This window comes from Neovison vison, chromosome 11 (assembly GCF_020171115.1).
Source record: "Neovison vison isolate M4711 chromosome 11, ASM_NN_V1, whole genome shotgun sequence".
Taxonomy (NCBI): Eukaryota; Metazoa; Chordata; class Mammalia; order Carnivora; family Mustelidae; genus Neogale; species Neogale vison.
This window is the reverse complement of record NC_058101.1, coordinates 135,337,772-135,357,496: the sequence shown is the minus strand read 5'-3', so window position 1 is coordinate 135,357,496 and position 19,725 is coordinate 135,337,772. Positions and strand designations below refer to the sequence as shown.

The window sequence follows — 19,725 nt, the reverse complement described above, 5'->3', positions numbered from 1 at the left end:
CTACACTTTGGGGTGGCTTGTTATGCAGCAGGAGAAAATCAGAACAGCTTTCATGACATTTCTATCATGTAGGTATTATGATTTTATTCTCCTACTGCTTAAAACCCTTTAAAGGTTCTCCACCACTAGGATGAAGTCAAGGTTCTTTAATACGGCTAAGAAGATATTTTATGTCATCTTCCCATCTTAACTCCTACCACTCTGCCAAACATATTCTAAACTCTAACCATATAGAACCAACATAATGCAAATTATTTTTTCTCACCTTTTTTACATTTACATATTCTACCTCTACCTGAAATGCCCTTCCCATTTCCACCCATCTGGACTTCCCCAGCAAATGCCTACTTATTTTTTAGAACTTGGGTCCCACGTGTGAGATAGGCTGAACTGCCATCCACACCAGGAATGATGAAATGCTCCTAGAGTACCCTCTACAGCATTCCATAATCATTTATTTACCCGGCTGTATGTCCCTCTAGTCTGTGGAGTAAAGTTTTCTATTTTGTTAGTATTTCCATATCTGTGATGCTATGGCAGTATCTGGTACTCAGTAGGCACTCAATAAACGTCTGCTAATATGACTAGTAATGTCTTCTTCTTCTTTATAGTTCTAAAGTGCTAAGATTATACATCTAACAAGTACTTCTCACATATTCTTTTCATATAGTAAATATAACAGTAAATGTGTCTTTTTATGGCCAGGCAGGATGGATATCTTTGAAGAATAAAAGCTAAATTTCATATAATTTTAAATGAAAAGAACAAAAAGGAAAAAAAAGTTTCAGTTTCTCTAAACTCAGTGTGTTCACAAGCTTTTGTGCCCTGATTCCCACAGAATATAACACTGACCAAAGAATAAAACCCTAAGGGTAGAAGACAAAGTCAGGGGCATCTGGGTGGCTCAGTCAGTTAAGTAGCCAACTCTTAGATTTCAGGTCATGATCTCAGGGTTGAGATCAAGCCCCACGTCAGGCTTCATCAGCACAGGATTTGCTTGAGATCGTCTCTCCCTCTCCCTCTGCCCCTCCTGCTCACGCTCTCTCTCCCTCTCTCAAATAAATAAGTCTTTAAAAAAAAAAAAGGTGCAGGTGGCTGACAAAGGCAACTCAAAATGTGGAGAAAGGGAGGCTACAGCCAGACAAAGCAGGTGCACAGCACTCTGGAAGGGAGAAGGGAAGCACTGGTAGGGGTGGGTATGAGTAGCAGGAGACCAGACTAAAGGAAGAGTATGGTTAAGAATGTTCAGTCTAAGGCATCTGGGTAGCTCAGTCAGCTAAGTATCTGCCTTTGGCTCAGATCATGATCCCAGGGTCCTGGGACCAAGTCCTGCATCGGGCTCCTTGCTCAGCAAGGAGTCTGCTTCTCTCTCCCTCTGCCCTTCCCCCTTGCTCTCATGCTCTCTTTCTCAAATAAATAAATAAATAAAAATTTTTTTTTAAAAAGAATGTTCAGTCCAGAACAAGCTATTACTTTGTTATCCCTGGTATCTTCTTCCAACTCACGTGATAGTGAAATTACTTAGATCACAATTTTTACAGACATCTAGCTTTGGGAAGAAACTGAGTACCAAAAAGAATTGTTTCAAACAGCTTAATGTGTACCAGTTCTTGCTGTGAGGGTCAAGGACAAAACTCTAATATTTAGCAATTCAGGGAACCTCCTATGAAATGAAGAAACTAATCTGCAGACAATCAACAACTTAACTACTGAAGTTTCTAATAACTTCCACATCAAAGATCACTGGCTGTCACTACACATACAGGATTACAAAGTTACAAAACAAAGTGAAACAAAGAAAGGAAAAGTACTACTTCAAAATATACTAGAAAAGAAAAATTTAATTACCTTCTCTTCTGAGGAAATGGTAAGTTTGTCACTTGAGATTAAGCTGCACACTTGTTCAATGCCGAGATTGAGAAATTCTTCACTAAGTACAACATCTGCAAAATGCTGCTCTGTTTGGAGGTTAAAAATAAAACCCATTAAAACCAACATTCCATTATCCAGCCTCAATCTGTTTCAAAAGGAAGCAGTTTTTCTTAATCTAACCTAAGAATGAGAAAAACAACTATTTCCTCAAGGCAAGAGCTAACAAAACCCAAACAATCTCACCTGGGGAAGTGCTCTCTATTTAAGTAACAAAATAGAGACACAGGTAGGAAATCTGCCTTATCATATACTCAGCTGAATCACTTCTCCTTCACAGGGTGGTATTTCAGAATTAAACATGTATTCCTTATCCTTATATGCTAATAAGACTATCAGTATTTAAATCCATAAAACCTTTGAGTATATAAATCAGATAAAGTACATGGTATTATATATTCACACATTTGAATGTATTATGTAAAACATTAGAGGACTCCAAAACATACTGGAATAAGGAGGGAAACCAACTTTATTTGAAAACTTTAAACAAAGAAATTTTAAATGCTGGTCAGTCTGAACATATGACCATCATTAAAAAAACAGGATTGATTTGTAATATAGATAGCTCTGAATTCTGTGGTATTTCATCCGGGGACCAAAGCATACTACTTTATACCCTCAACCTCCTTCCAGAAACTGGTAAAACTAGAAATTCTTAAAATTCTTAAAATTCCTAAAATTCTTAAATATTTTTAAGAATTCTTAAATTCTTAAAAGAACCTTTGATTTCACAAATATACCTACTCCTCCAAATGGGGGGGAAACTATTCATATAATCAATAACTTTACAAATTTAAAAAGGAATCATTTGTTGTGAATGGCAAGATTTCATTCTTTGCCATGGCTAACATTCACTGTACACATATACTACTTGTTCTTTATCCATTTATCTATTGATGGATATTTGGGCTGCCTCCGTATCTTGACTATTATAAATAATGCCACAGTAAATGTTAGGATGCATATATCTTTTCAAATGAGAGGCTTTGGTTTCTTTTAGGTAAATACCCAGCAGTGGAATTACTAGATCATACAATATTTCTAACTTTTTGAGAAACTTCCATACTGTTCTCCATAGTGACTGCACCAACTTACATTCTCACCAACAGTGCATCCAAGAAAACTTTCCTCCACGTCCTTGCCAACACTGGTCTTTTATTTCTTGTCTTTTTGATACTACCCATTGTGACTAGTGTGAGATGATATTTCATTATGGTTTTGATTTGCATTTCCCTGATTAGCGATATTGAGCATCTTTTCATGTGTCTGTTGGTTGTCTGCATGCCTTCTTTGGAAAAATGCCTATTCAGGTTCTCTGTCCACTTCTTAATCAAATTATTTGAGTTTCTGGTTGGTTTTTGCTTTGTTTTGTTTTTTGGTGTTGAACTGAATGAGTTCTTTATATATTTTGGATACTAACCCCTTATAGGATATATTATTTGTCAGTATCTTTTGCCATTCAGTATATTACCCCTATCTTTTGCCATTCAGTATATTACCTTTTCATATTTTTTGTTTGTTTTATGGTTTCTCTCACTGTGTAAAAGTTTTTAGTTTGAAACAGTTTCAGTAGTTCACTTTTGCTTTTGTTTCCCCTTGCCTAAGGAGACATAGCCAGAAAAGAAAAACGTGAAAGCTGATGTCAATGAGAATATTACTTAATGTTTTCGCTTAGGAGTTTAACAGTTGCAGGCCTTACATTTAGGTCTTTAATCCATTGAGTTTACTTTTGTATATGGTATAATGCAATGGTCCAGTTTTCCCAGCACCATTTAAAGAAACTATCTTTTCCCCAATGTATATTCTTGTCTCCTTTGTCATAGATTAAGTGACCCTATTATTTATGGCCTTTCAATTCTGTTCCATTGGTCATGGTATCAATTTTTATGCCAGTCCCCCCCTCTTTTGGTTATTATAGTTTTGTAATATAGTTTGAAATCAGAAAGTGCAATGCCTTCATTTTTGTTCTTCTTTCTTAGGATTGCTTTGGCTATTTGGGGTCTTTAATGATTCCACAAAATTTTTAGTATTTTTTTTTCTACTTGTTGAACAATACCATTGGAATTTTAATAGGGATTACACTGGATCTACAGATGGAGTTGGGGGGCATGGACATTTTAACAATATTAATTCCTCTTATTCATGAATTCATGGAGAATAAGTCTTCTTATTCATGGAACATATTGTTCCATTTATTTATCTTTTTTTCAGTTTCTTTCATTAAAGTCTTGTAATTTTCAATGTATAGATTGTTTACCTTCTTGGTTAAATTTATCCCTAGGTATGTTACTGGTTCTGATGCTATTACAAATGGGATTGTTTTGTTTTTCAGATATTTGTTAGTGCATAGAAACTCAAATTTGCATGTTAATTTTGTATCCTGCAAGTTTACTGAATTTGTTGATTCATTCTAAGGGGTTTTTTTTTTTTTGTGAAATCTTGGGATTTATATATGAAATCATATAATCTGCGAAGACAATTTTACTTCTCCCTTTCCAACTGAATGTCTTTTATTTCTTTCTCTTGCCTGATTGCTCTGCTAGGATTTCCAGTAATATGCTCAACAGAAGCTTTGAGAGTGGGCATCCTTGTCTTGTACCTGATCTTAAAGGAACCTTTCCAGTTTTCCACGGCTGAGTATGAAGTTTTAGCTATGGGTATGCCATATATGACCTCTACTATATTAAAGTTCAATACATTAATGTATGTTCCTTATATACCTAATTTGTTGAGTGTTTGTCTCATGGAAGAATGCCATATTTTGTCAAATGCTCTCTCAGCATCTGAGATGATTACATAATATTTACCTTTCATTCTATTCCTATGCTGTACCAAATTTACTGTTTGCAGATGTTGAACTATCCTTGAATCCTACAGATAAATCCCACTCAATTTTCTATGTACTGCTGAATCCACTTTGCTAATATGTGGGTAAGAATTACTGCACTTACATTCATCATTGATATGTAATCTTTTCTTGCAATGTCCTTATCTGGCTTTGGTATTAGTTTTAACCCTGGCCTTGCAAAATGAGTTTGAGAGTATTGCCTCCTCTTCTGTATTTTGAAGGAGTTGGAGGATTAGTGTTAATTCTTTAAATGTTTGACGGAATTCATCCGTGAAGCCATATGGTCCTGGATCTTTTTTGGGGGGAACTTTTGGATTACTGATTCAGTCTCCTTACTTGCTATTGGTCTGGTCAGATTATTCTAGTTCTTCACGAGTCAGTGTTGGTAGACTGCATGTTTCTAGAAATTTGTCCATTTCTTCTCATTATATTAGCATATAAGTGTTCTTATTAGTCTCATGATCCTTTGTGTTTCTGTGTATAAGCTGTAATGTCTTTTTCACTCCTGATTTTATTTATTTGAGTCTCCGTTTTTTTTAGTCTTGCTAAAAGTTTTCTCAGTTTTACCTCTGCAAAAAAACCCAGCTCTTAGTTTTATTGACCTTTTCTATTGTTTTTCTGGTCTCTAATTCATTTATTTCTACTCTGTCTTTTGTCATTTTCTTTCTTCTGCTAACATTGGGTTTAGTTTGTTCTTTTTCTAGTGACATGAGGTGTAAAATTAGGTTGCTTATTTTGGATCTTTTTTAATAGGCATTTATCACTGTAAACTTTCCTCTTAGAATTACTTTGGAAGCATCCCATAGATTTTGGTGTGGTGTGTTTCTGTTTGCTTCAAGATATTTATTTCCCTTTTGATTTCTTCCTTGACCCACTGGCAGTTCAAGAGTATGTTGTTTAATTTCCTCACATTTGTGAATTTTCTAGTTTAGTCTTGTTATTGATTTCTAGCTTCGTACCACTGTGCTCAGAAAAGATAGCCAGTTTGATTTTAATCTTAAATTTGCTAAGATTTGTTTTGTGACTTATCACATGATCTATCCTGGAGAACATTCTGTATGTGCTTGAGAAGAATGTCTATTCTGCTGTTGTTGGATGGAATGTTCCACATGTCTGTTAGGTCTGTTTGGTCTAAACTATGGTTCAAGACCAATGTTTCCTTGTTGATATTCTGTCTAAATGATCTATCCATTGTTGAAAGTGGATTTTGAAGCCTCCTACCATTATTTTATTGTTGTCTATTTCTCCTTTCTGGTCTGTCTTTCTTAATATACTTAGATGCTCTATGTTGGGTCATACTTTTTTTTTTTTTTTTTAGATAATTTATCTATTTATTTGACAGAGAGATCACAAGTAGGCAGAGAGGCAGGCAGAGAGAAAGGGGGAAGCAGGCTCCCTGCTGAGCAGAGAGTCCCATGCAGGGCTCAGTCTCAGGACCCTGAGATCATGACCTGAGCAGAAGGCAGAAGCTTAACCCACTGAGCCACCCAGATGCCCCGGGTCATACTTATTTTTAATCATTACATCTTCTCATTGAATCAAACTTTTTGTCACTATGTAATTACCTTCTCTGTTTCTACTTACTGTTTTTGGCTCAAGATCTATTTTGTATGATATCAATATACCTACATTTGCTCTTTTCTGATTTCCCCTCGCATGGACTATCTTTTTCCATCCCTTCACTCAGTCGTTAAAGCTAAAGTGAGTCTCTGATAGACACCATATAATAGGGTCTTGTTTTTTTAATCTATCTCACCACTGTATGCCTTTCGATTGGAGAATTCAATCCACTTACATTTAGAGTATTAATTAATTAGACCTTACTAATTCCATCTTCTTGTGTTCTGGCTGTTTTGTATTTCCTTTGTTCCTTTCTCCCTCTCTGGCTTCCTTCCTTTGTGAATTGGTAATGTTCCATAGTTGTATGCTTTATTACCTTCTCTTTATCTTTTGTATATATACTATAAAGTTTTGTTTTGTGATTACCATGAGATTCATATAAAACTTGTAACAGATATAACTGTCTATTTTATATCAATAAAAATTTAATTTTGATCTCATACCAAAACTCTACCCTTTTACTCCCTTCCACAGTTTATGGTTTTTGATGTCAAAAATTACCTCTCTTTAGACTCTTAATCTCACAAAACCAACCAAGGGTTGCCGGGGGAGGGGAGTATGGAGAAAGTGGTTGAGTTATGGACATTGGGGAGGGTATGTGCTATGGCGAATGCTGTGAAGTGTGTAAGCCTGATGATTCACAGACCTGTACCCCTGAGGCAAATAATACATTATATGTTAAAAAAATTAAAATTTTTGAAAAATTACTTTTTATATTGTGCATTCACTAACAAATTATTATAGCTATAGTTATTTTTTATACTTTTGTCATTTAATCTTATGCTAGAATTAACACAGCACCATATTACAGTATTATTGTATTCTATTCTATCTATTTGAGAGAGAAAGAGCCCATGAGCAGGGGAGGGGCAAAAGGAGAGGGAGAAGGAAGAAGCAAACTCCCTACATCGAAAACTAATGATGTACAGTATGGTGACTAACACACACACAAAAAGATGATCACTTTGATTTTTAACTATTTTGTTATAATGCATCTTAGAGAAAATGTCTTTAAGTTGATTTTGTTTGGTGACCTATAAAAGCTTCATGAACTTAGATATCCAAATCTTCACCCAGATAGCCCTTCTTCTTTTTTTTTTTTTTTTAAGATTTTATTTATTTATTTGAGAGAGACAGAGAGAGCACAAGCAGTGGGACAGGCCAAGGGAGAGGGGGAAGCACACTCTCCGCTGAGCAGGGAGCCCAATGCAGGGTTCAATCCCAGGACCTTGAGATCATGACCTGTGCCAAAGACAGGTGCTTAGCACTCTGAGCCACCAAGGCACCCTAGCCCTTATTTCTTTAAATAAACTTTCTGTCCTCTTCTCCCTTTCTTCTTCTAGAACTCTGTTGATTCACCAGTTGGTCCTTCTGATGGAATTTCATAGATTATGCAGCTTTTCTTCATTCCTTTTCATTATTTTTTCCCTTGTTCTCCTGACTGGATAGTTTTAAGCTTCCTGATTCTTTCTTCTGCTTGATCAAGTCTGTTGATCTTTTCCACTGCATTTTTCATTTCATTCACTGAATCCTTCAGCTCCAAAAAAAGTTTTTTTAATGATCTCTCTTTGTTAAACTTATTTTATTCCTGTATTGTTTTCCTGAAATCACTGAATTATTGGTGTTTTCTTGAAGCTGAGTTTTCTTAAAACAGCTATTTTGAATTCTTTTATCAGGAAAATAACAGATCTTGGATGTTTTGGGGCTTGGTTATGGGAAGATTACTGTGACCTTTTGGTGGTGTCATTATTACCATGATTTTTTAATGTTTCTTGGAGTTATGTGCTGCTGTCTCTGCATTTGAAGTAGCAGTCACTTTACTGTTTTTAGGGGACTAATATCTGTCTTTAGCCCTGCTGGAGATTCTGAGGATTTCTTGGACCTTCCATGGATATATCTGCTCTAAGCTTCTTATTCTCTTTTGTGGAAGAAATCTTAAGCTTGTATGCTCGTCTTCATCCTGCAACACACCAAGCTGAGTGCTCACAGCCTCTTGTTTTCTTAAAGGTGGCGCTACAGCTGAAGTTTGTGGTCACTCCCTCACCCATAGATTTGGATGCATGTGCTTATTTGTCACCTTCCAAAGCCCACTCTTGATGCTTTCTACAAAAGCACAAACAGGAAACTGGCCACACAGTGGAGGTAGGGGGCACAGCACACAGGGGATGGGCTGGCCATGGGTCTGTTGAGAGGATCTGAGACAGGGGGCTTTCCCAGCAGCTAGTGGGAAGAAGGCTTTTTGATGGGAGTCCACCACACAGTTAGTAGATATGTGTCCCTGGGCACTCACTCATACACTCTCCCTTTTCTGCACTAAAAGAATTGTTTTCTGAGGAAGTTCTCTCTTGCTCCTGTGCTGTAGCACCTTAGGGAAGGTGTGATGTGTGTAAAGACAAACTGTTCTGACCCACTCTAATGAATCCAAACTTTTTATCCCTCTGGTAAGTGCTGGATCTTCTCCTCTGGAAACCTAGACCTCTTCAAAGACTCTCTTGATCACAGGTGACCATCTAGGTCAATGTTCTCCAGTGGCTCCTTGACTTCAGTCAAGAAGGGCTAGAATGGGTTCACGGGTCACTTCAGAGTCCACAGCCAAGACACGAGTCTGTCTGCCTATTATGCAATGCACAAGTGGGCAAGACTCCCGCTGGATGATGTATGATGCTGGACCCCACAGGTCCCACAAAGGCATTTTGTACATGGATAGATACAGCATACTTGTTGCTGGGGGTGGTGGGGCAAAAATGAAGAACATATTAGTGCTTAAGATTTTTATAAAAGAAAAAATAACAAAATATTTCCAAACTAGGACCAGTTTCCTTCCCCAGTGGGAAAAAAAGTTTTGCTATAGATAATCAACACATTTTATTGTCCTGACTTCAGTGGACAAATGCTGTCCTAAGTAAGAAAAAAAAAAAATGGTTACCCTCCCCATCTTGGGCCACTGCCCTACATTGTTGATATTCATACAAAACTTCTTTAGTTTATTCATACAAAACAGAAGCCTCTGCATTTTGGAGCACTGTGCTCTCACATCTTAACCTGTTGTAGCGTAGCCTCTGGCTCACCCTTCCCCTGAATTTGTTCTTTGGAAGTCCTTTTCTTGAGGTTAAAACTTCTCAACCCCCATACAGTGTTTGACCCTAAGGATACTCTCTCCCAATTCGGATTCTATAATACTGTTTTCTAAACTTTTTTAAAAAGTTTTTTTTTTAAGTAATCTCTACACCCAACGTGGGTCTCAAACCCACAACCCTGAGATCAAGAGTCACACGCTTGGGAGGCCTGTGTGGCTCAGTGGGTTAAGAGTCTGCCTTCGGCTCAGGTCATGATCCCAGGGTGCTGGGATTAGAGCTCTGCATCAGGCCTCTTGCTGGCCGGGGAGTCTGCTTCTCCCTCTGCCTGACGCTCCCCTTGTTTGTGCTACCTTGCTCACGTGCACTCTCTCTCTGATAAATAAATAAAATCTTTAAAAAAAAAAAAAAAGAGTCACATGCTCTACCCACTGAGCCAGCCAGGTGTCTGTCTAATCTTTCTAATCACTCAGTTTGTCTCCTTCAGCTCCCTACACATTTGAGTCTGCTGCCTGTACTTATTTGTCCTGTCTGCCCTGAGCCCTTTTTTCATTTTCTGCTTAACCTCCCTTACCCATCTCATCCACATTTGTGTTTCCCCAGCTATCTTTAACTAGCACCCCAGTATGGCTGCTCCCAGATTCAACCTCTCTCCAAACCTCAATATTTGAATTTCCACCTGTTAGTCTCTACGTGATCTGAATCATCACCATGACTCTTCTAAACAGATTCATCCCCAACCACACACCCAGTAATCCATACAAGCAGTCCTCTAAAACCTTCACATTATTCACCACTTTAGGCCACTCACCTTGGCTCTACTATCTGAATTTTTCTTCATTGCCCAGTTTCCCCCACCTTGGTTGGACGCTTGGCAAAGATTCTCTGGCTGAGTCTGATTATCTCTCAAAATAAATCAAGGTCCTCCACTGGCCTGCTACCTTTGCCTATTGCTAATATACTTGCCCAGTCAGAGAACTTCTTAAAATTGATAGTGCACTTCACTCTCATTCTCCCTCAAGCAATCAAGACTAAGACCCACCTACACCTCAAAGAGTGTCAGTACCTTCCTCTAGATACCTAGAGTGCCCTCCTATACTCCTTTTGTGTCTTTTTTTTTTTTTAAAAAGACTTTATTTATTTATTTGACAGAGAGAGACACAGAGAGAGAAGGAACACAAGCAGGGGGAGTGGAAGAGGGAGAAGCAGGAAGCCTGATGTGGGGCTCAATCCCAGGACTCTACAATCATGACCAGAGCCAAAGGCAGACGCTTAACCCACTGAGCAACCCAGGCCTCCCAAGCCTGTGACTCTTGATCTCGGGGTTGTGGCTTAACGACTGAGCCACCCAGGCATCCCTCCTTTTGTGTCTTAATGGCTCTACTATCTGCACTGATTCCAAGGCTAAATGAAACCTCAATTCCTCATTCCTTTTTCTTTCCTTTTTTATTGTGGTGAGACAAAGAATATTAAATTTACCATCTTAACCATTTTTAAGTATACAGTTCAGTAGTTTTAAGTATACTCACAATGTTGTGTAACAGATAGCCAAAACTTTTTCATCTTGCAAATATGAAACTCTGTATCCATTAAAGAACTTCCCTTTCCCCCGCTCCTACATCCCTTCCTCTCTTTAAACCCTAAAATAAATTCTTTCACAAATCCTGTTGAATCTTTTCCTCTAATGCCATGGGAAATCATAAAATTTAGTGGTATAAGAAATCTGAAAGGTCCCTGACACAACCTTCATTTTCTGTCAAAGCAACCTCTAAAATGCTTATATTTGATGAATATCTGTTACACATGTTGCACACATCAACAGACAGCAAGGTAGTCACACCATTCTTGAACACTTACTATAAGTGGCAGTTCGGCTTTATGTTGCACTAAAATCTTTCTCCCTCTTATTTTCTAACACTGACACTACCTCTGCCCACCAAAGACATGATTAATGTCTCTCACTCCTGAAATTCCTTCAAACTTTTATAGAGCATTATGTTCTAAATTTTATTTCCATGGTCTACAAACTCCTAACTCTTGAGCATTTCTTACATAATACTGCTTGGGATCTTCACCATCATGCTGGCTCCAAATTCAGGGCTTCATTTGTCAGTCTCTCTCAAAACACATAACCTGAAAATGAACTCAGTTTTATAGATATGGTCTGACCCTGGAAGAAGAGAATGAGATAATCACCTTACATCTTTCTAGACACAGTTACAGAACTATACACTATCAGCTAAAGTGCTGAAATCTTTGGATTGGGCTGACCGATATAAGCTTAATACCTGTCACAAAGCCAAGATAAGAAATTCTTCCTTTTCACTGAATGAATTCTTACTCAGCTTACTGCACCTCAACGAGGTACCCAAATTAACAGCTATTGCATGCACTAAAATGTACCCACAAAATACTTAAAATGCAATCCTAAAGAGCAGATCACGTCAGAGTTTGGTTAGTTCCCATATCCCCAGACTGGCTTCAGTCACCTCCTATCTTCATTACCTTCATTATCTTCATGGTTCTCCCTTACCAAGCTCAACTATTGTCTCCAACCTTTTTACTCACATGTTAACAAATTACTGTTTACAGCACAGAGCTTTCACTGTGACTTTAGTAACCTGCCCTTACTAGTTTACCACTGCTGCTGAGTAAAGCCAGCCTAGTTAAGCTGACATTCAATAATCAGTTCCTTTTCTCTAGACAAATCCCACAACCGCAGGAAGGCAGGAAGGCATAACTTCCAGTAGTACATACTCTCTCTTGAATGTGCAATACATATTAAACACATTCATTGTATATATATGATATACATATACATTCTTCCTTATATATGATTCTCTTCACTGTCTAGGATAGTTGAATTTTCCTGTTTGCTTCGTTGCTGAAACTAAAATAAGATTATAGAGAAATGAAAGCAAGCCTTGGGATTTGTCACACAAGGTCTGTTGGGGCTCATTAGCTCTGGTCCCTCATCCTAAATTAAGTCCAATGAAATACAAAATAAAAGTCCAAAGTTTTGTTTGTTCAGTTATACACCCTGTGATAAGCTACAAAGCATCCTTTATGTTTGATTTCCCAACATCAAAACCTTTTTGATCAGAATTAAGTGCCATGAAGAATTCCTCTAATTCCTCTATATTCCACCTAGTACAGAATTCCATCTGAGAAATGAGGGTAAGTGCATGGATAATAACATATTTCAGACCCAAAACACAGCTTATCCCTGAGAGATAAAGTGTTTTTGGGAAAATAAAAATCCCCCAGTCTTCATTATCCTAATTAATAAAATAAATGTTAGACGAGATAACCGCTAAGTTCCCTACAGGTGCTAATACTCTGTGATTCTTTCATTCTGAATACTATTAGCCTCTAAAGGGAAAAAAAAATTACATTTATATCTCCAGCAGCTCCATTAACACAGACAGCTTTGGTGAAACCTAGAAACAGCTTACTCATCTGAATGAGAAAAACTATCATCCCAAAGCAGAGCAGAGAGATTGCATGTCGCTTACTAGGACACAAATGAGGACCATTATGAATGTAAAAACATAAAAATGATTAGTTCTTGTAAGAAGCATCAATTAAGTTGGTATGAATTCATACATCAAATGCTTTCATGGTTCTCCAAAGGGAAAATCTTCTGTATTGGTAAATTAACACTGCAAAGACCCTTGGATAATCAGCACCTAGTCTTTAGTATGCATATCACACAGTCAAGGCTAGTAATACTACTATAAAAACCAAACTCTCAATACAAGTTTCTTTCAAAAGGGCAGCTTTCAAAATCACGGGCTTTTTTTGACAGATGTTTACCCCACGCAGTGACTCCTAGCCTAAATTACAGAATGGTGGGCAAATGATTGAAGCAAACTGATTGCAAAAATAAATTAAATGTTATGAGACCTACTTTTACAGAGAATAAGGCATAATCTAGATACTGAACCTGGATATAAGTGGAATATTATTGGCCCTGTAAGCGGGGGTTAAATTGCCCTGAGTCTCTTTATTACCCACAGCAGCCTGGGTAAAGGTAGACACACACAAAGCATAGCTTTGAAATGACTGGCCATTGAGACTACGCTAAAGGGCCAAGAGATTGCAGGGTAAGTGGAATCAGAGAGCAGATTTATGAAGAAATACATGAGGAGGCAAGAATAGAGTCAGCACAAAGCTGTTTCACATATCAACAAGGTGTCCAAACAAGGTTCAACATGCCCTGGAATCAAGGTCTAAGGTGGCACATCTGTTTATAGAGGAAAGATGGTGGCCACAAGTAACCATGAAAGGGAATCTCAAGGAAGCCAAGAGGAAATATCCCGAGATTGCTGACGGCAAAAGAGAGGAAGTAGAGAGGGAGGAGATAATCTAGGTGTCAAAGACAGAAGCAGACGTGGAGGTCTGGAGAGAAAACAGGCTGCAGAGAGAATGCTGCAGGCCTCCAGCCAGCAGGGGCAGAATGGAGGATGGTGAAGGGACAGAACAACAGTCTGAAGTCGTACCCCTTCACCCACCTTCCCAGAGTTGGGGGGAAGGGTGTTCCCTAAAGAAGTCTGCGGCCAATAATCTGGTTTGGAGGGAAAACAAAGTTTCATTTAAGACAAAGGGAGAGGGGACACACATGAAAACAGCTGGGCATATAAAAAAGTGTCATTGTTGCAAGCAAGGTAGAAAGGCTAAAAGGGTGGCAATTCAGGCCAGGATGTAAACAGACAACAGGGTTAATGTTAATAGCAAGAGGAGGACAAGAAAGAAAACTGAAAGTATGTTAAGGACTAGAGAAGACTGCAGGTTTTCCTGGCACGGGGGAATACTGAGTGTTCACCAATCCTAGAACTTGAGCCAGAACACTGGCTTGAAAATGATACTGCAAATCTTCCCAAAGATCACTAAGAACTGAGAGTAAGCAGCTTCTCAAACTTTTAATGTCAGGAGTGGCGAGATGAATGAACGATTAAAAACAGAAAACTATTGTTTCCCTTAAATTTGTTTAAATTCTTACAATTCCACAACTGGCAACTTTTGTTTGTCAACACAGAATGCTAAATAAAATTCATATTTCAAGTTAAGATTAAAATATAACTTTCAAAACAGTCTGGGACTATTAAAATGCATTGAAACCAGTAAATTCACTTTTTATCTCCTCCATATTTTTGTCCTGGAGAAAATGCTAAAAACAAAGGTATTTGTGATTTGGGAAACTCTTAAAATACAGACACCACTCAAAACACATGGGAACTAACAGCATCCACAAGTCAGCAATTATCCAAACGAGTCTGTACAACCTGGAATTAGGTGTGAAAATTTTCTTTTTTAGGCATGAAGCAAAAATAATTTTACCTATTTCACCTAGCTTTTTAGCTAAGAAAATAATTCAAGAGCATAACAAAGGCTGATTACAGTCCAGAACACCATGCCTCAGTATGCAGATCATTTAACCTGGCTGGTCTAGTCGCCCTCAGCTGTCTATGATTTGAAAAACATGTTGCTACAGGCCCCAGTGAAGCATGTGGGCCAGCGTGACGGGCTATGACTGCCAGCATCACACTGCCACAGCCACGGGAGTGCAACAGGATAAGCAGGAAGGATTTACACCATCCCTGCTCACACTTTCTACCCTGCCCACTGGTTTCTCACCCTCCCTGAGCCTTCTCTCTTTAAAATAAATTTTAAAAATATTTTTTTTAAATTAAGAATTTTTCTTTATAATTTTGCTGAAAATGACAATAAACTGTCCACAAAGAATTCTCTGCATAATTATGAAGAAGGACTCTACAAATGAAGACATAGAGGTGTTCAAATTCTGGTGGATAACTGTTCATATTTTATAGTATACCACCCTAAATTTAAGATTTTAAATAAGAAAAAGAAATAATTAAATCTAATAAAAATCTCCTAAACACACAGAGCACGAGTTGGTTCTGACAGGAGCAGAACTAAGAGTTCCAGTACATCATGTGAATTATGTGTGCACATCTTTTGCATGAGTCCTGCTTTATTCATTCTGTCCCCAGTCCCTTTCCCTATCTCTTAAAAGTCAGTAATGTGTATCAAGTCATATGAGACAACTAGCTGCCCAAGAAAGATATGTTCAGGCAGAAAAAAAAAATCATCAAAAAATATACAAGCCTTCTTCATTCTCCCAATATAAATCACTCATAACAGGCACATTATGTCTAGAGTTAATGGATCTTACAGATTTAGAAGGAAAATTTTCTATTTAGCTGAAGAAGAGCTAAAGAACACTGGAATACATCAGTGAATCCAAATTTGTCTTTGGTTTTTCTTAAAATGTCTCATCCCACTCAGAAGGATTACATGAATATCATTACATATATAGGCATCCCCCAACTTACAGAAGGGCTGTGTGCTAAAAGTTCATCTGTAAATTAGCCTTCTGAAATTCAGATCATGTTTTTCCCACTGAAAGAATCTTATAAAAAGTATTCAGACCAATCAGGCCACCCCAAAGAAATCTATAAAATTCAAATTTACTGGTCATATTATGTTTCACTGCAGCACTGCAGGTTTTTTCTCCAGCTAACCACTTACCATTATTTCTTTGATAAATACAATAGGGATGATAGCATACTTCTCTTCAGTGCTCGGTGCATACATATGTAAACACACACACACATATGTAAAAGCAAGCACACACACACACACACACACAAACACACACACACACCCCTCCTTATCCGGGTCAGTGCGTTACAGTGTCCCGTTGAGTAAGCACTGTGGAGCGGAGTTTAGACAAGTGGCTCTTGCATTTGAAGGCTGGAGGAAGTTGGGATTCTAAAGCATATTAAGGGGCAGTGGTCATGGAAGGTTCTATAGTAACGGTTCTTACTGGATCTTACAACTATAGGACAGAGATGGTGTTATAACTTCTACCAGACTTACCTTCCCAAAGATGTTTAAAAAAATTAGAAACTTCCTAACAATCACCTTTAATATGTATTTTTTACATGCTTATAAATTCACAGCAAAATAAATTATAAGTTACTTTTGTGTACTTGAGCTATATCCAAAACAATAACAAGAAACTCTCCCCCTAAACTGGAGAGATGGGGATCAGGATCAGAGGGTCCTATATAGAAACCAAAGTGATGGCTTCCTTGACAACAGCAATGGGCTACCTCTGCCACAGAAGGAGGGTGCCAGCAGGAGATTCTGGGAACTAGTGTCTAAGGAGAAAGATGCCTATATTTCAGATCTATTTTTCCACTCTGCCCAAAGGCAACTAGACTTCAACACCTTGAAAATTTTTAAGCCAGAAAATTGTTCCCTTGGGTTTAAGAAAAGGGTGTACAAAGCCACAGAGATTAAATGACTTAATTTCATATGCAAATATTTTCTCAAAAAAGACAGGGATTCAATACTTGCATAAAACTAGCTATTCTATTCTTTAGGCCCAATACCAATTTATAGAGGTTTTTTTTTTTTTTTAAGTTCAGAATTTTATAAACATACTTCAATTATGCAGTGATACATTATAAGATTTTAAATGTATTTTTATAAAGTCCAGATCCAGAAACATGACACAACTTTCTAGAAATCACTACAGATTCATATCAGAACTCAAGAGCTCCAGATTCTTCCATCTCAAACTCAGCCGAGGTCTATTCCACTTGCCTGCATAGGTGTTGGCTTTGTTCAGGAGGTCCGTGCATGCATGCATATCAGCAAAAGCTCGAATTCCTAAGCAGTTAACAGGGTGAAGCTGAGACTCCAAAAATTCACAGCAGGTCTTCTTCACATCCTGTAACTGTAACAGACCAGCTGCTGGGAGAAGTACCTGCAACATGTAAGTCAGTCCGGTTAGGCAGGTGGACCGAGGAACACTTAATATTTACCACTCCTATACAGATCACAACGCATGCAGCGAAAACTTATGATCTGCATCCTGACCCGAATACTCCATGGACACAGGGAACACTCCGTGGAAAGTAATGGAACAATTATTTGCAAAAAGGGCGACGACCCACATTCTCCATAATTTCTATAGAATCTTTCAAAGATCCCTTCCTGGTCATAAAAATATAAGAGATATTAGGTATTAATGGTTCTTTTTTTTTTTTTTTAAAGATTTTATTTATTTATTTGACAGAGAGCGATCACAAGTAGGCAGAGAGGCAGGCAGAGAGAGAGAGGAGGAAGCAGGCTCCCTGCTGAGCAGAGAGCCTGATGCGGGACTCGATCCCAAGACCCCGAGATCATGACCCAAGCCGAAGGCAGTGGCTTAACCCACTGAGCCACCCAGGCGCCCTTCATGGTTCTTTTTTATAAGCATAAACAAAATGTACCTTTGAATTTTCAAAACAAAAACTATTAGGATGCTAGGGGGTGCTATGGTTCAGTAAAAATGGGTTTTTTTCCCCCTTCAATTCAAGTATCATGACCTTCAGTGATTTGTGGGGAAGGCATGAAGCCAAAGTAATACATACCACAACAAAGCCTCATTTTGCTCTTCCACTGTCTGAATAACACAACAAAATGCTTTCCTTAGGGGAAAGAACAATTTTAAATTCAATACTCTCAGTATAATCAGATGGTTTCTCTAAAATGTAATATATGTACTAAAAAGGAAAACACAAAAGGTAATTGCCTAATATTAACTTTTTAATTTATATTTGTATTTTAATAACTCCAAGAGATTTTATATTAATTATGCATTTTTCTATGAGATTTAACCAGTATCTTCACTATAAACTATATCCAACACCACAACTGTTTTACAAATAGGTCAATAATGGAAACATTTTTTTCTTGTTAAGTGAACTGGTAGGAAGTTATGTTAAGTACCACATTTGAAAGTCAAATTAAAGAGGAAAACTTCATTAAAAAAAAGTTCTTGAACATCTGCTGCTCTTTTATAAAAGCCAAAAGAAAAAAAAAAACCCTTAACTATTAGAACAATGGTCAATTTTAGAAAAGATCACATTAGCATAAAAAATAAATAAAACCCAAGTTCCTTCAGGAATCGACTCTCATATATGCCAAGCTGTAACCCAAGAAGAAAATGAGAAAAGAAACAGTAGTTTGGGATAGTAGTTTTCTCTATCTATGTAATAATCCTTAATGTGGAAAAGAAAGAAGGTGTTCATGTCATTCTGTAACACAAACCAGTCTATTTGTTTAAAGGAACCATAGAAATTCTACCTTCCAATCTAGAGGCTGCATGTGTAGTTAACTCACATGTACACAATCAAATGGCCAGAATGAAGGATGGAGAGAATAATTTCATGTGTTTTTAGTGCAACTTCACCAACTAATATTAGTTTTCTCTAAAAATATAGAAACAGTATCTAGCGGCCTTTTCCTTCTGAATTTAAGAAAGACAAAATGCAAATAATGCTGTTTATAGCCAAACCTTTCATACAATATGAATAGTGTGTTTCATTACGTTATGAAAATGATCTCCATGGAAACCTTTAGTTGTTGATAATTTGCAAATTGGAGGTTTTTCTACTCTGGTATAATTGTGCTCTAAAGCAACGTAAAGTACATTCCAATATGCTTAACAGTGCTGCCATTTAATTCAGCAAACACATACAGTTAAGAAAGTGGTTTTCAGTGTAAGATTTAATCCCTATGAAATTTGTACAAATACTAACAATCACCCATCTAATAAACATTTTCCCAGAGGCAGTACAGTGTGAGAAAGTAACATTCAAACTGATGGTAATATAGAAAGACAGGAGCCCTGGCAGAGAAAAGCGGTTGAGCAGAAATGGACTCACTCATGCACTTTTGGTAAGAGTGTATACTGGCTCAACGTTCTTAAAACACAATTGGCCCATTTTAATCAAAATTACAAATGCACATAACCTCTGACCCAGCAATGCACATAATCTGTGACCCACAGATACACTAATAAATGCACAAAATCTCACACACAAAAGACATTCATTTGAGCACTACTGAGGGTAAGAGCAGAAGTTAGGAGAAAGCCTAACTGTCCATTGCAAGGAGACAGATTAAACACTTATATCCCTTCCACTCAATGGAATGCTCTGCAGTCATTCAAAACAATGAGGAAGCAACATGAATGGGACAGTTTCTAAGATACATTCTTAAGTGAGAAAAATCAGTAATTGATTCATACTAAGTAACATACACACAGATGCCCTCGCTTATATACACATCCATCTAAAAAAGTAGCTACAGCAGTCTTTTAAAATTTTTATTTTGCTTCCTTACCTTCAACTTCATCACTACCAAGCCCAGACCAACCTTATCAGGAGAATG

The 19,725-nt window shown here is 37.6% G+C and overlaps 1 protein-coding gene across 2 annotated transcripts in view; it reads right to left on the bottom strand.

Moving 5' to 3' along the window:
- The window catches only part of KLHL2 (kelch like family member 2), a 111,082-nt gene that overhangs the window by 32,515 nt on the left and 58,842 nt on the right, over positions 1 to 19,725 (bottom strand). For both annotated transcript variants that reach the window (XM_044224797.1, XM_044224798.1), the window contains 2 exons: positions 17,110 to 17,272; positions 1,849 to 1,958 (listed from right to left, as the gene is read on the bottom strand). In XM_044224797.1, coding sequence (XP_044080732.1) covers positions 1,849 to 1,958; positions 17,110 to 17,272 — 273 coding nt within the window. The remainder of the gene's footprint in view (positions 1 to 1,848; positions 1,959 to 17,109; positions 17,273 to 19,725) is intronic.